This window comes from Sarcophilus harrisii, chromosome 1 (genome assembly GCF_902635505.1).
Source record: "Sarcophilus harrisii chromosome 1, mSarHar1.11, whole genome shotgun sequence".
In the NCBI taxonomy this organism is placed as follows: domain Eukaryota; kingdom Metazoa; phylum Chordata; class Mammalia; order Dasyuromorphia; family Dasyuridae; genus Sarcophilus; species Sarcophilus harrisii.
The window spans coordinates 213,111,412-213,123,974 of NC_045426.1; the positions used below are offsets into that span (position 1 = coordinate 213,111,412).

At 34.0% G+C, this 12,563-nt stretch overlaps 1 protein-coding gene across 2 annotated transcripts in view; it reads left to right on the top strand.

Moving 5' to 3' along the window:
* SLC24A2 (solute carrier family 24 member 2) overlaps positions 1 to 12,563 on the top strand; it is a 292,133-nt gene that overhangs the window by 264,504 nt on the left and 15,066 nt on the right. For both annotated transcript variants that reach the window (XM_031969129.1, XM_031969134.1), the window contains one exon: positions 2,745 to 2,834. In XM_031969129.1, coding sequence (XP_031824989.1) covers positions 2,745 to 2,834 — 90 coding nt within the window. The remainder of the gene's footprint in view (positions 1 to 2,744; positions 2,835 to 12,563) is intronic.

Below are 12,563 nucleotides of genomic sequence, written 5' to 3' on the forward strand. Positions count from 1 at the left end.
CTTGCCCAGAGTCACATAACTTGTAAGTGTCTGAGGCCACATTTGAACTCAGGTCTTTCTGACTCCAGGCCCACAACTCTAACCACTCTTCTACTTAGTTGCCTAATTCACAAATATACAAATGGAAAATGTTGACTACATTCCTTTTGCAGCCCCATCCATGAATCCTGCACAGATTTTTGTTGATATTTAGTGACTAAATTTCCATCTTCCCTGATTGGAGGGGAGGAGCTACTAGGTGATGAAATGGATAGAAAGCTGGGTCCAGAGTCAAAAAGATCAATGTTTAATAACTATGTGAAAACATAGTTAGGGGCATGTCACTTTATCCCTTTTTCCTCAATTTCCTCATCTGTAAAATAGGAATCATAATAATAACACCTACCTTCCAGAGTTGTTGTGAAAATCAAATAAGGTAATAAATGTAGAGTGCTTAGCAAGTGACTGGCACATAGTAAATACTATGTAAATATTAGCTATTATTATTCATTGTAGAGGAGAGGGATTTGTTTCTAGAAATCAGATGCCAGGTCTTAAGGGCAACCATTTCAAGTAGGACAAAGGAGTAAAGTAGAAAGGCAGCTGGTCAGATCCCTGGGGAAATCCTAATTTCATGGCAATAGGAGGGTATCTACTGGCTTGGGAGTAGACCAGAAAATCAGAGAGAATTCTAGGCTTGGCTACTTGAGCCCTAAACCCACTCACAGAAACAGCTGCCTCTATCTCTTGCTAATTGCTCCTGCAGCTACTTAATCCTGGATCCCCTATGGGCACTGTTGAGTCTGTTCCTCTCAGATCCTATTTGTTGGAGCTCCTCCAGAACCTGCTCACATGTCCCTGTTCTCATTTTGGGGGAGAAAGGGAGGGAAAGAGGAGCCTGGTGGGAATTAAGGTCAGTAATCCAGGTCAGTAATCATTGGTCAGAAAGACTGCCTGCAGGACAGTGATAATACCTCAGAACTTCAAGAATAACAATTTCCTACAGGCTGGGCTTTTTATATCTCTATCCCCACAAATGGACAAAATCCAAAAGACATTTTCCTAACCTTCTTAAAGAGAAATTATCCCCCCCCCTATAATATATCACCTTATAAGCATCATATCCCCTTGATTTCCAAAGGAGGGAAGCAGATGCACAAGGACCACCCATCATATCCATCTCACCTTAAAAAAAAAAAAAAAAAAAAAAAAAAAGGCAGGGTTTACCCATTCCTGCTATAGAATTCTGGGAATTCCGGTGGTTCAGAGTGGGTCAAAGGATGTATAAGGTGTTTACTACTTCTGTTGTAGGGAATGGAGAGAGGACAGGAACATATGATGATTGGTTAGAGAATGATTATCTATTTCACTGCCTGCTTATCAGGCAAATTCAAATGTAATTAATCATTTACCACAACCTGCACTGGACTCAAGCAAGGGAAAAGAATTAACTTCAAGCTTAATGAATAGTTATTCTCTAATTTCTAACATTTTCTTCATTCACCACCAGATGATCTTATATATCCCTAGATTATTCACTGTTCATGTCAAAGACCACTGATATTGTTAGTATAAATTAATGGAAAATGTTCTGTTTGTGTCTGATACATATGTTAATCAGCTTTTAACTAGAAAAGATATCTTTGATTGCATATGTATAATCTATATCAGATTACTTGCCATTTTAGGCAAGAGAAAAGAAGTGAGGAAGGGAGAAAAATTAGAAACTCAAAATCCTACAAAAAAATGAATGTTAAAAAAATGTCTTTACATATAATTAGAAGAAATAAAATACTATTTACATTTAAAAAGAAAGAAAAGAAAAGACATGTCTTTGATTAAAGGACACACACTTATAACCCCATTTGGGGTTATAAAAATCACAGAAATAGATATGGTGGTTCAATATGGTATTTTCTTTCCAGAATTACTCCATTTCCTATTGTGACATAAATTCTAATGTCTCAATGAAAATGAATGTGATTTTGGATAAGCAATATGGTACAGCAGAATAGGAAAGAATAGGGTAATTGGAATCAGGACACCAGTCCCAATTTCAGCATATACTAACTGTGTGCCTTTGGACAAATCAGTTAATTTCTGTTTCCTCATCTACAAAATGGGGAAAATAATATTTACCCTGCCTACTCCATAGGACTGATTTAAAAAAAGTTCTTTGCAAACTATAAAATGCAACATAAATATGACACTATTAAAATTAATAATAATCTGCACAATTTTTTTCTAATATAGATAAGCCTAGTTGTGGTCATGTGTTCATGACCACACAAAACAGTTGCCACTAAAAATAAGCCAATTATCCTGGCATAGCTTTTCTTCCCATTTAATGGAATTTTCCTATGTGTACCAATCTTTTTTCTAAAAAATTACCTTTCCTAACAACCAACTACAATTCTAGAGGTACCATGATGAAACATGCTACCCTCCTTCTGACAACAGATGGTGGCCTCAGAGTGTAGATTGAAACATATATCTTTTGGACAAAGTCAATTCCAAAATTTATTTTATTTAACTATGCATATTTTTACTAGGATTTTATTTTTCCCCCATTGGGGGAAGGAAGAGAAAAGAGAAAAAATTAGATTTTTGTTCATTGAGAAGAAATTGTAAGGATGCATCTTTTCTTGCTCTTCCCCCTGCTATTTAGTTATTCCCTCAGTATTCTTGGAATTCAGCTATACTTCAATCTCAGATTTTCAAATCATTTAAAGTTCCCTTCTTTCACCTTTTTTTTTCTCTTTCAGGCCTCAAGGAAGTTTTTTCCTATCACATTCTTTGGAGCCATCACCTGGATAGCCGTTTTCTCTTACTTGATGGTCTGGTGGGCACATCAGGTAAGACCCCCTTTGATTACCTATAGTTTTATCCATTTCTTGGTTTTTGGGTCTAGAATGATGAGGTTGTCCTCATGCATATGGAAAAGCACAAGCTACATATTCTTCCTTATATTTGCCTAAACTATTGAATTTTCCATTTATTGGAAATAAAGTATATTGCCCATATTTATAATAGAAGAAAATTTCAAGTTTTCTCTAGACCTAGATTCTATGACTTGTTTTTAAAATATATTTTGATAACCATATTTCAATGTAATTGGTTTCCTTTGTAATCCTAGATAATTTATTTTATGCTTTTAAAAACATTGTTCTGAAGAGGTCTTAGGCTTCACCAGACAGCCAAGGGGTCTATGACACTAAAATAGGTTAGCAACATTTCAGTTAGAAGGTAATAAAAATAAATGGAATTTTCTCATCTAAGTTCATAGATACCCAGAAATCTATCCATGGAGCTTTTGTGGACTCAGGTTAAGAAGCCAAGGTCTAGAATTAGGTACATTTAATTGTATGAAAGAAACATATATTATAGAATACTCTGTTATGTGTTATGTTAACTGGTATCTGTGATAAATGGAAGGAGGTCACTGCTGCTCAATATCACAGGGAAATTTGTGAGAGATGATAATTATATTAATAACTCCAGTTTATATAGCACTTGACTATTAACAGAGGAAAGACTTTTTTTAAAACCAGAGACAGAAGCTGTGAGTAAATCTGAGAAAAAGCTAGAGGCAGGCTGTGAAAAATTGGAGCTGGTGCCTATGGAATTTCCAAAGATGACTCAGATATAAATCAGTTCTTGACTTAAAACAAAAGGGGGGAAGCTATACCTAGAACAACATAGAATATTAGTAATGGAAGGGAACCTAGAAGTCATATAACTCAATATCTTCATTCAACAGAAGAGGAAATTAAGATGCAGAAAGGAAAAATAATTCAGCAATGCCACACAGTTAACTAATGCTACAAAAGCCAAGTCTCTTCATACCTTATTCCTGCTTGTTAATGAGACTTTGGAAGATTATTTTGAGATAGAACTCCAACTTTCAGAAAGATTCTCAACCTGGAAATGGAATTGAGTTTTATTCATTTAAGATTATGAGGCATCTCTTATTCTGAACTTTTCCTCCAGTTCAGTTTTTATTTTAATAAGAAACTGTTTTGTAAACGAATTATTGTTTAACTTGCAATAAAGAGCATGCTAATCTCGACTTCTCTCACTCTGTGATTCCCCTCCTTCATGAAGTCTTCCCAAAGAATGCTAAACTTTCTCTGATGTCTAGCATTTATCCTTCTATCGCCTAATTAGGAACTTATTGTCTGATTGCCTGTACTATACAATTTAGTATTTTTTTTCTGATTGGCTGTAGGATTCCATCAATATAAGTGATCCATCCACACCTCATCTTGGTTCTTGCTGTTCTTGGCCATGCTGTTCTTGGCCATGTCCTCTCAATAAATCCACCAGAGAGAATCTAGATGGCATGCTATGAACTTTCCTTGGATATTCTAACATTCCATAAACCCTAGTGCCATACTCAGATATACATGTTATCCCTTTTTCTCATTATAAGATCCCCCATAATGCCAATATAAGATTATGATAAATCAGCTCACAAAACTGCCTGTCACTTATGTATCAGTTTAAGCAATGAGATTTTTCATCATTGTGCTTTTTCTGAATCATTTCTGAGTGACTATAAAATGTCATTCCAATATGACTTCAAGTACTTACAAATTGTGTGATTCTAGGAAAATTACTTAAGCTGGTTTGTCTCAGTTTGCTCATCTGTAAAATGAACTAGAGGAGAAAATGGAAAACTACTCCAGTATTTAGACTAAGAAAACCCCAAACCAGATCATAAAGAATTGAATATGATTAATTAAACTCAACAACAACACAACAACAACAATCTCACTGAGAAAGCCTTGTAGTATCCATAATGTTTTATTTTGCAAATGCATATCACAGGCCTAAACATCTACAGAGAATTCCTTTTCTACTTGGAGTATGAGTAGACTTCTCCCACAATAGTAAGTAACACCTTTGACACATGTGTATGCACAGAAACACATGCACATATATGCATATATATGCACATATATGCTTGCCAAAAATATTACTATATTAATATAGATATTTTACCAAACTAGAAGGGATAAAAATAAGATATTCTTGTAATTGTAGCATCTCTAAACTACCCTATTTCTTTTTAAAATGACCTCAAATATCAGGAAATGAATAAAGCTAAAAACATTGACACTGATTTTCACCATTTATTATAAAAGTCTAATTGAAATTCCAATAGACTTGGGATGGAAAATGCCATCTGCACCCAGAAAGAGAACTATGGAAATTGAATATTAATGTATAGAAGCATAATATTTTCACCTTGTTTATTTTTTCTTTCTCATGGTTTTTTTTCCGTTTGGTCTGATTTTTTTTTTGCACAACATGACAAATATGTAAGTATATTTTAAAAGATTATATATTTCATCTATATCAGACTGCTTGCTGTCTTAGGGAGGAAGATGTTAGAAGGGAGAGAGAAAAATTTGCATCTCAAAATCTTACATGAATATTGGCAACTAATACATATACATATATAATTTTTTAAAAAGAAATTCCAAAAATAATAGTATCATAAAACAAAAATCTAAATTATATCAATGAGTCATTACAAAAGAACCTATAAAAATCCTCAACCCATAATTTGAAATTCTTGACAAGAAGACAGTCAGGACTCACCCTGGTTTAGTACAAACCAGGTGATGATATATTGGGAACTGAAAGCAATGTTCCCTTCACAGAATAGTGGAGAGCAATAGAAGAGAAAAGGAATCTTCAGAAAACTTGTTGTAAGACTCTATTAAGCCAAATCATACTAAGAGTACTTCTAGATTAAAGCAGGACGATGACAGATAGAAGCAAAATGGAACTATAATCATTTATCCTCATCATCAATGGTAGAGGAACTACCCCATTTGACCTCTCAGTCTTCAGTATTCAATGTACTACATGAAACTGTCTAAAAGGCTCAAGAAAATGAAGATGAGAAGAGGAGCTAGACTAAACACAAAAGAAATCCATGTTGAAAGTGGTACAATTTTGTAAGCATTGAGAGGTTGTCAAGATATTTCAGAGGAGGAAAAACAAATCCAAGAATTTTCTTTGATTTTTGTATTTAAAGATGGAAGATGTTAAAATGCACGTGTGGTTTGTAACATAAATCTCAAGGCAAGGTCTTTAAAACTTCAAAACAGACCAAATGAGATTTAATGAAAATTCAAAAGCTAAATAAAAATATAACATTAATAAAATGCATTGCAGAAAATCTACTGAATATTAAGCATGATGCTCCCAGCCCTCCAACAAGAGGATTTTTTAAAAGCAATTTTTGAATACTACTAATAGGTTTCTGACTACTACTTATACTTCACTTTAACTGTCTTATTTTTTCTCAGTATTGGCAAACATCATTTCTCTTCCTAAGAAATGATCTCTTATAACATCCATTACTTCCAGAATCCCATGGAGACATTTCTTACAAATAATCTTGCAAAAATTATTCATTTTGAGGGATGTTTTTCAGTCTAACCATTTCCAAAATGAGTGTAATGCCTATCGTATTTTTGTGATGAGCAAAGACTCAAAGAAAACTTAGGTGTGTTTTATTTTTATTGTAATCCATCACAGAAACCAGTTAGGTATTTAGTAATTTGACAGTAGGTACTTTTCTCTTCTTCCTCACCTCTCCACCTCCTACTCTCCCTTAGCTCTACCTTGCTACTGTCTGAAGATCAGATATGGCACTTCATTCCTCCCCCAGGGTTCTATTCTGCCTTTAAGATGTTTGGGAGATGTCCATACTCCTTGCCATTGGCAATAGCCTGAGCTGATGGCATTTTCCCAATTGTAGTTATCCAAGCACTCCAATTCCATTTTACCATGTAATAGTCAGATTTACTTCAAATGTATAACAAAAGAAAGCATATATAAACATTCCTATCCTCAATATTTACAGACACTTTGGGGAAGGGAAAAGGATTAGCATCATAATTTAACACACTCTCACCAAGTTTCAAGTCCAAAGTCCCCTAAATTCCAGTCACAGGGCATCCTGGCTTCTCCAGGCTTCCCTGCTGGGGTGACTAGCTACACATCCAGCCTGGTATCCTGTCTCTAAGGTTGTCATGGCTCAAATGTGGGTATCTTGGGGATTCTAGGAACGTGTTTCAAGAAATGAAAAGAACAAATGAAACAAAATAAAATAAAATCCCTGCTTCTTCGAATTATAAGAAAAAGGAAAGAAGTTAGTTTCTCCCATCCACTAGTCCAGTGCCCAAATTGTGGATTAACTTGGACCTTCACCTTTCTGAACATCAAGGAAAAGAAGAGCATGAATGCTCTAATCTCATAGTTTTGAAGATGCAAAGTGTTCTGGCTACATAACAAATGCATAAAGGTTATTCCTATCCACATGGTAATGAAATGCAGAGTGACATCTCTTAGAAGTATGTCCCTGGAATTTTCCACATGACTACCTCCAAAGTCTCAGTTATATTTTAAACCAACTTCCAACCATTTTCCACCTCTTCCTTTCTCTTCTCTGCTCTCCACAATGATCAGATTGCAGAAATCTTTTTCCCCTGCCTTAATGATTATGAAAAAGCTAAGAAATGAATTTTTGTAAACAAAAGTTTCAATTTCAAATGATACATGAAAATAATCTCTTTACCTTTCCCCCACCCCTACCCCTCCACATACAACCAAAAAAAGAAAAAAAAAACATTCTACAATTCTAAAATGTTAATGACTGAACCAGATGGTTTAATGAGAGTTTTATCAGCCCTGATTTTACCAAAATACAAATAATTTGAATAATCTAATTCCTTAAAAGTCATTTAACTGAGGAAAATATTGTTCTTATTAGAATTCTTTACACATTTGTTTGGCCTCCCTTCTAAAATTTCATTCAGTATTTAATTTCCTCTTGCTAAATTATTAATTTTTATGAGGAATGAAAATCTGTGGCAAAAACTGTCACCTAAGTGGGGGAAACTTAATTCTAAGAATCAGGAAAGTTTTATGACTTGTTGCCACTTCATTACCTCTTTCCCCATTGTGATATAGCATTTTTGACATTGCTTCTTTTATTGTTGATCATTGACCCAAATGATTTACTATGATTTACTAGTCAGAACTGCTTTCTTGTTCTACCGTTAGAGAAGAGGATGTTCTGGGTAGATATGAAAGCTGTCTTCAAGTTTTTGAAGGAGTGTCTTAAGGAAGAATAATTATTTTATTTAGTTTGACCCTAGGGAAGAAATAAGGACAAGGGTGAAAGGTACAAAAAAACAAATTGAGTCTTAATATAAGAGAAAATTTCCTAAGAAGTAGCCATCCAAAAGTAAAATCAACCAAGTAATGTGTTCCTTATCCCTTTCATTAGAAGTTTGTCAAGTGCCAGGTTATGAACTAGATGTCCACTAAAGTCCCTTCCAGATCTGAAATTCTATATGACCTTGGGAAAACTTATTTCACCCCCTCTACGTCTTAGATTACTTTACATAATTAGGTACTACACAGATACACGTGCACATGCACATGCACACAGACACACACACCAAAAAAAAAACTTATTTCATAAGGTTGCTATTAGAATCATATGTCTACATATGTCATTTTAAATCTTAAGATACTACATAAATGATATGATATTTATTAATAATCAAATAATAATATATTGACCTTTCAAGAGTCTCAATTTCTCCATCTGTGAAATGGGGAGGAAGCTATTCTAAATTATCACCAAGGTGCTTCCTAGGTCTACCAGTCTACAATTCCTCTTTTCTTCAATCATTTTCTCAAAGCTCTGGTTTGATCCAATCAAACTCTAAAATTTTGATTTACCCAAAATCGATCTAATTTATTCATTCAATAACCATCTATTAAGCTCCATTTTTTATTAAAGAAACTATTTGAAATGCAAGAAGAGACACAAAAAGCATAAAATTTAGTCCTTGAATTTCAGAACTATAAATCAAAAGATAAAAATAAATGGAAAATTCCCTGGATTAAGAAATTTAATAAAAGTTTCATAAGTGGTCCTTTAAAAGGGAATCCTTAGGAAAAGTACGAAGTTTGTTGATGTAATTGCATTATAAATAGACAATGAACATGATTTTTTTATACAAGATTATAGGAGTGCCAGGGCAAAAATGACATATTTATTTTAATGCCAGAAGTTAAAGGAATGCAAAAATATCTTAATGATGGTTCTAAGCTATTATATATGGCTCATGAAATGGACCAATGAATTATTATAAACTGCTCCTTGATAATATTGGGTTAATGTGCTACTTCAGTCAAAAACAGCCCACAAAATACTGCTAGTCATCAAATAAGATGCTGAAATACAAAAAAAAATGTTATTTTGTCCTTCTAGTAAAATCTTTATTTATCTACTTACCTAATGTGGTGGTTGTAAAGAAAGAGTTTTGTAAAGCACCTTGAAAATGTGTTTTAAATTATCCTCTTCTCCTGAAGTATTGCATGCAGTGATAATCACTATATCTCAAGAAAATATAATGTAGATGAAAAAGGCCTAAAGGAAAGCAACTAAAATGATCACTGATCATGGCTAAAACAAATCTGTTATTTTATAGCAAAGGCTGTCCTATGCTCCTTGCCATAGGAATATCATTATGTGGTTCAAAAAAAGGCAAAATAGATATCTTTAGTTTCTTCTCTACCCATCCTTCTAGCAGGAAGACTTTAATCCCTTATAGGAAGAAAAGCAGGAAGGTTCCCACTCTGTTCTCCCCTAGGGGATACTAGGCTAGAAATATATCTATCTGCTCCCTTATATGTTGTTAGCCTAAAGGATGTGATTTTCAGGTTTCAAGCCAATCAATGTGCAACATCCTGGAGCACCCTCCTTAAATGTAAGTTCTAAATAGAACCATTCACTGAAGGGACAGAATAAGAATTCTATAACTGGAATGAAACTTCAAGGTGAAAAGATGAGATAGAGTAGAGGAAGTTTAGTAGTCTAGAGAGGGAAAGGTGAAATATTTATGAGTGTAAACTGAAGTTATATGAAAATTCAAAAAAAACCTGAAAAGACTTAGATGAACTGATACAAAGTAAAGTGAGCAGAACCAAGAAAATATTCTATAGAGTAATAGTAGTATTGTACAATGATTAGTGGTGGATGATTTACCAATATAATGATCCAAGGCAGTTTCAAAGAACTCATGATGAAAAATGTGATTGACCTCTAGAGAAAGGACTGATGAAATATGAATGAAAATTAAAGCATATTATTTTTTACTTTCTTAATTTTTCATATTTTTTCCTTTGGGTTTGTATTTTCTTTCACCATAGCAGTAATATGGTAATATGTTTTGCATGATTGAACATGCATAATCTACATCAAGTTACTTACTTTCTTAGGGAAAGGAAAGGTGAAGGAGAAAGAAAATTTGGAACTCATATTTTTTAAATGAATGTAAAAAATTCTATTTACATGTAACTGAGGAAAAAATATTATTTCAATTCTAAAAAAATTTCCAGATGAATTGTAAAAAAAAATTATCTGAAAATACAAGAAAAGATAAGATAAATTCAGGGAAGACTGCTTTATAAGAAATTTTTCAAAGAAATTAGCAGTGTTTGAGGTATACCCTTCAGCTTTTGCAGTTGAGATCATAACATTTAGTAACATTTCTTAATGTTGCCAAAATAATAGGATTATATTTTTACTCAAAGAGATAAATTTAGATTTTGTGTAAAGAACACTGGAGCAAGAGCCCTCCAAAGCCAAAATGGGGTTCTGTCAAAAGGTGTCATATTTCCCCTTTATCTGAAGTTTTTAATGACTACTTTCAGGGGATAATAGTGGGAATTCTTGTCCAGGATTTAGAAGAGACCACCTCTGAGTTCACTTCCAGTTCTGAGATTCTGAAACTGCTTTCCCTGCTTTGTCTAATGGAATACTGGAAGATACATTGTATTAATCTCAATAACACCATTTTTTGCTTAAAAACTTTAAAACATTTGAATTTTCCTAATTTATTGGGTCTGAAATGGAAGCACTATGACAATAATAGAGAGAGCTGCTTCAAAATCAAGAAGGACTGGGTTCAAATCCTGATTTTGTCACATACTAACAGTGTGACCATGAATAGATCTTTAAACCTGAAGACTCCAGAAAACTCATTTAATGCTATTTTTTCAAAAGTGCATGGACAGAAGGAGTTGAGTTAACTGGAAGTTCCCTACTCCAAAAAACCCCCTACATATCTAAAAAGATCATTCTTCTCAAATGGCTTGCCATATGAAATGCTCTGCTTGTTGTATTGATTAAGCACCTACCATGTTCCAGACACTGAGCTAGGCACTGGAAATACAAAGAAAATTTTTTAAAATTCCTACTCTCAAGGAGTGATGGTTTGGCTTCAATGAGTTTGAATTCTAGATCTACCATCTACTAGCTATGTAAACTTGGGCAAATCCATTTGAAAAGGGCAATATAGATCCATCTAGTGAGTTATAACTCAAACCCCATAATTTTAGATATAATCTCAGAGGTTTTTCATGGTAGAGAAGGGAAAGCATTGGTTTAGAATCAAAGGACAAGATTCAAAATCTTACTATTTCTGCTCAGGTCACCCAAACTTTCTGTGCCTCAGTTTACTTCTCTGTAAAAAAAAATACAAACCTACAAAGTGGTCTAAATGATCTTTAAAGTGTCTTTCAGATACAACTCGAATCATCTTTCTTGCTCACCACCAGCACATCTTGGTAGCAAAGAGCTTATGTGCACATTTCCAAAACTTTTTGATCCCTTTGAGATAAAAATTATTTAAGGGTCCATTGATTAGGTGCTGCTGTCAATCACCAAATCAATGATGCAGAGAGAGCTATCTGCAGAGTTTTATTCTGTTCAGAGCACAGGCTTATCTGTGGGGGAAAAAGTCAGAAAATCTAAAGCATCAGCTTCAGCAACCTTATATAGAATGTGAATATTTAAACAGCATAGAAAAATGGAATTTTACAGTGAGCAGGAGGGAAAGATAAGAGTATACATGTCTGGAAACAAGTAACAGAAGGCAAAAGATAAGGCTACCTGCCAGAACATAGAAGCTTTGGCTTCTTTCCCAGCCTTCATTCTATAGATGTTGTGACCCTTATGCTTCCAAGAGCAATGTCTAGAAGTTCACAGAAAAGGAATGGAGAGATGTCTTCTTCATTTCTTAGGGGTGGCAAAAAGTCTGAGCCAGAGTTTTTTTTTCCCCCCTCATTCCAGTCTCTCTTATCATCACAGCAAAAAGAGACCTGAACCAGAAAGTTTCTCATCATACCTTGGTATAAACACAACATAAATACTAAGATACTCAATTGCATTTTGCTTGTAGTCCTACCTTAATTGAGATTATTCTCAGTTCTCATATAATTTGGTGGGAAGATATATGTCTTCATCTGTAAAATGGACATCATAACAGATACACATTGATTACTCCCCAGAGTTATTGTGAATGTGAATGAAATCATGTATATTTTGCTTTGCATTATATGCATCACAGTCCATTTTAATTCTCAGTACTCAAATGGATGTATGATTTAATCAATGGGAGTATTCCAAGAGTATGCTGAAGCCAGAATAGCTGATTTTTAAATTTTCAATATGAGGGGCAGCTAGATGAGGCAATGTATAGAGC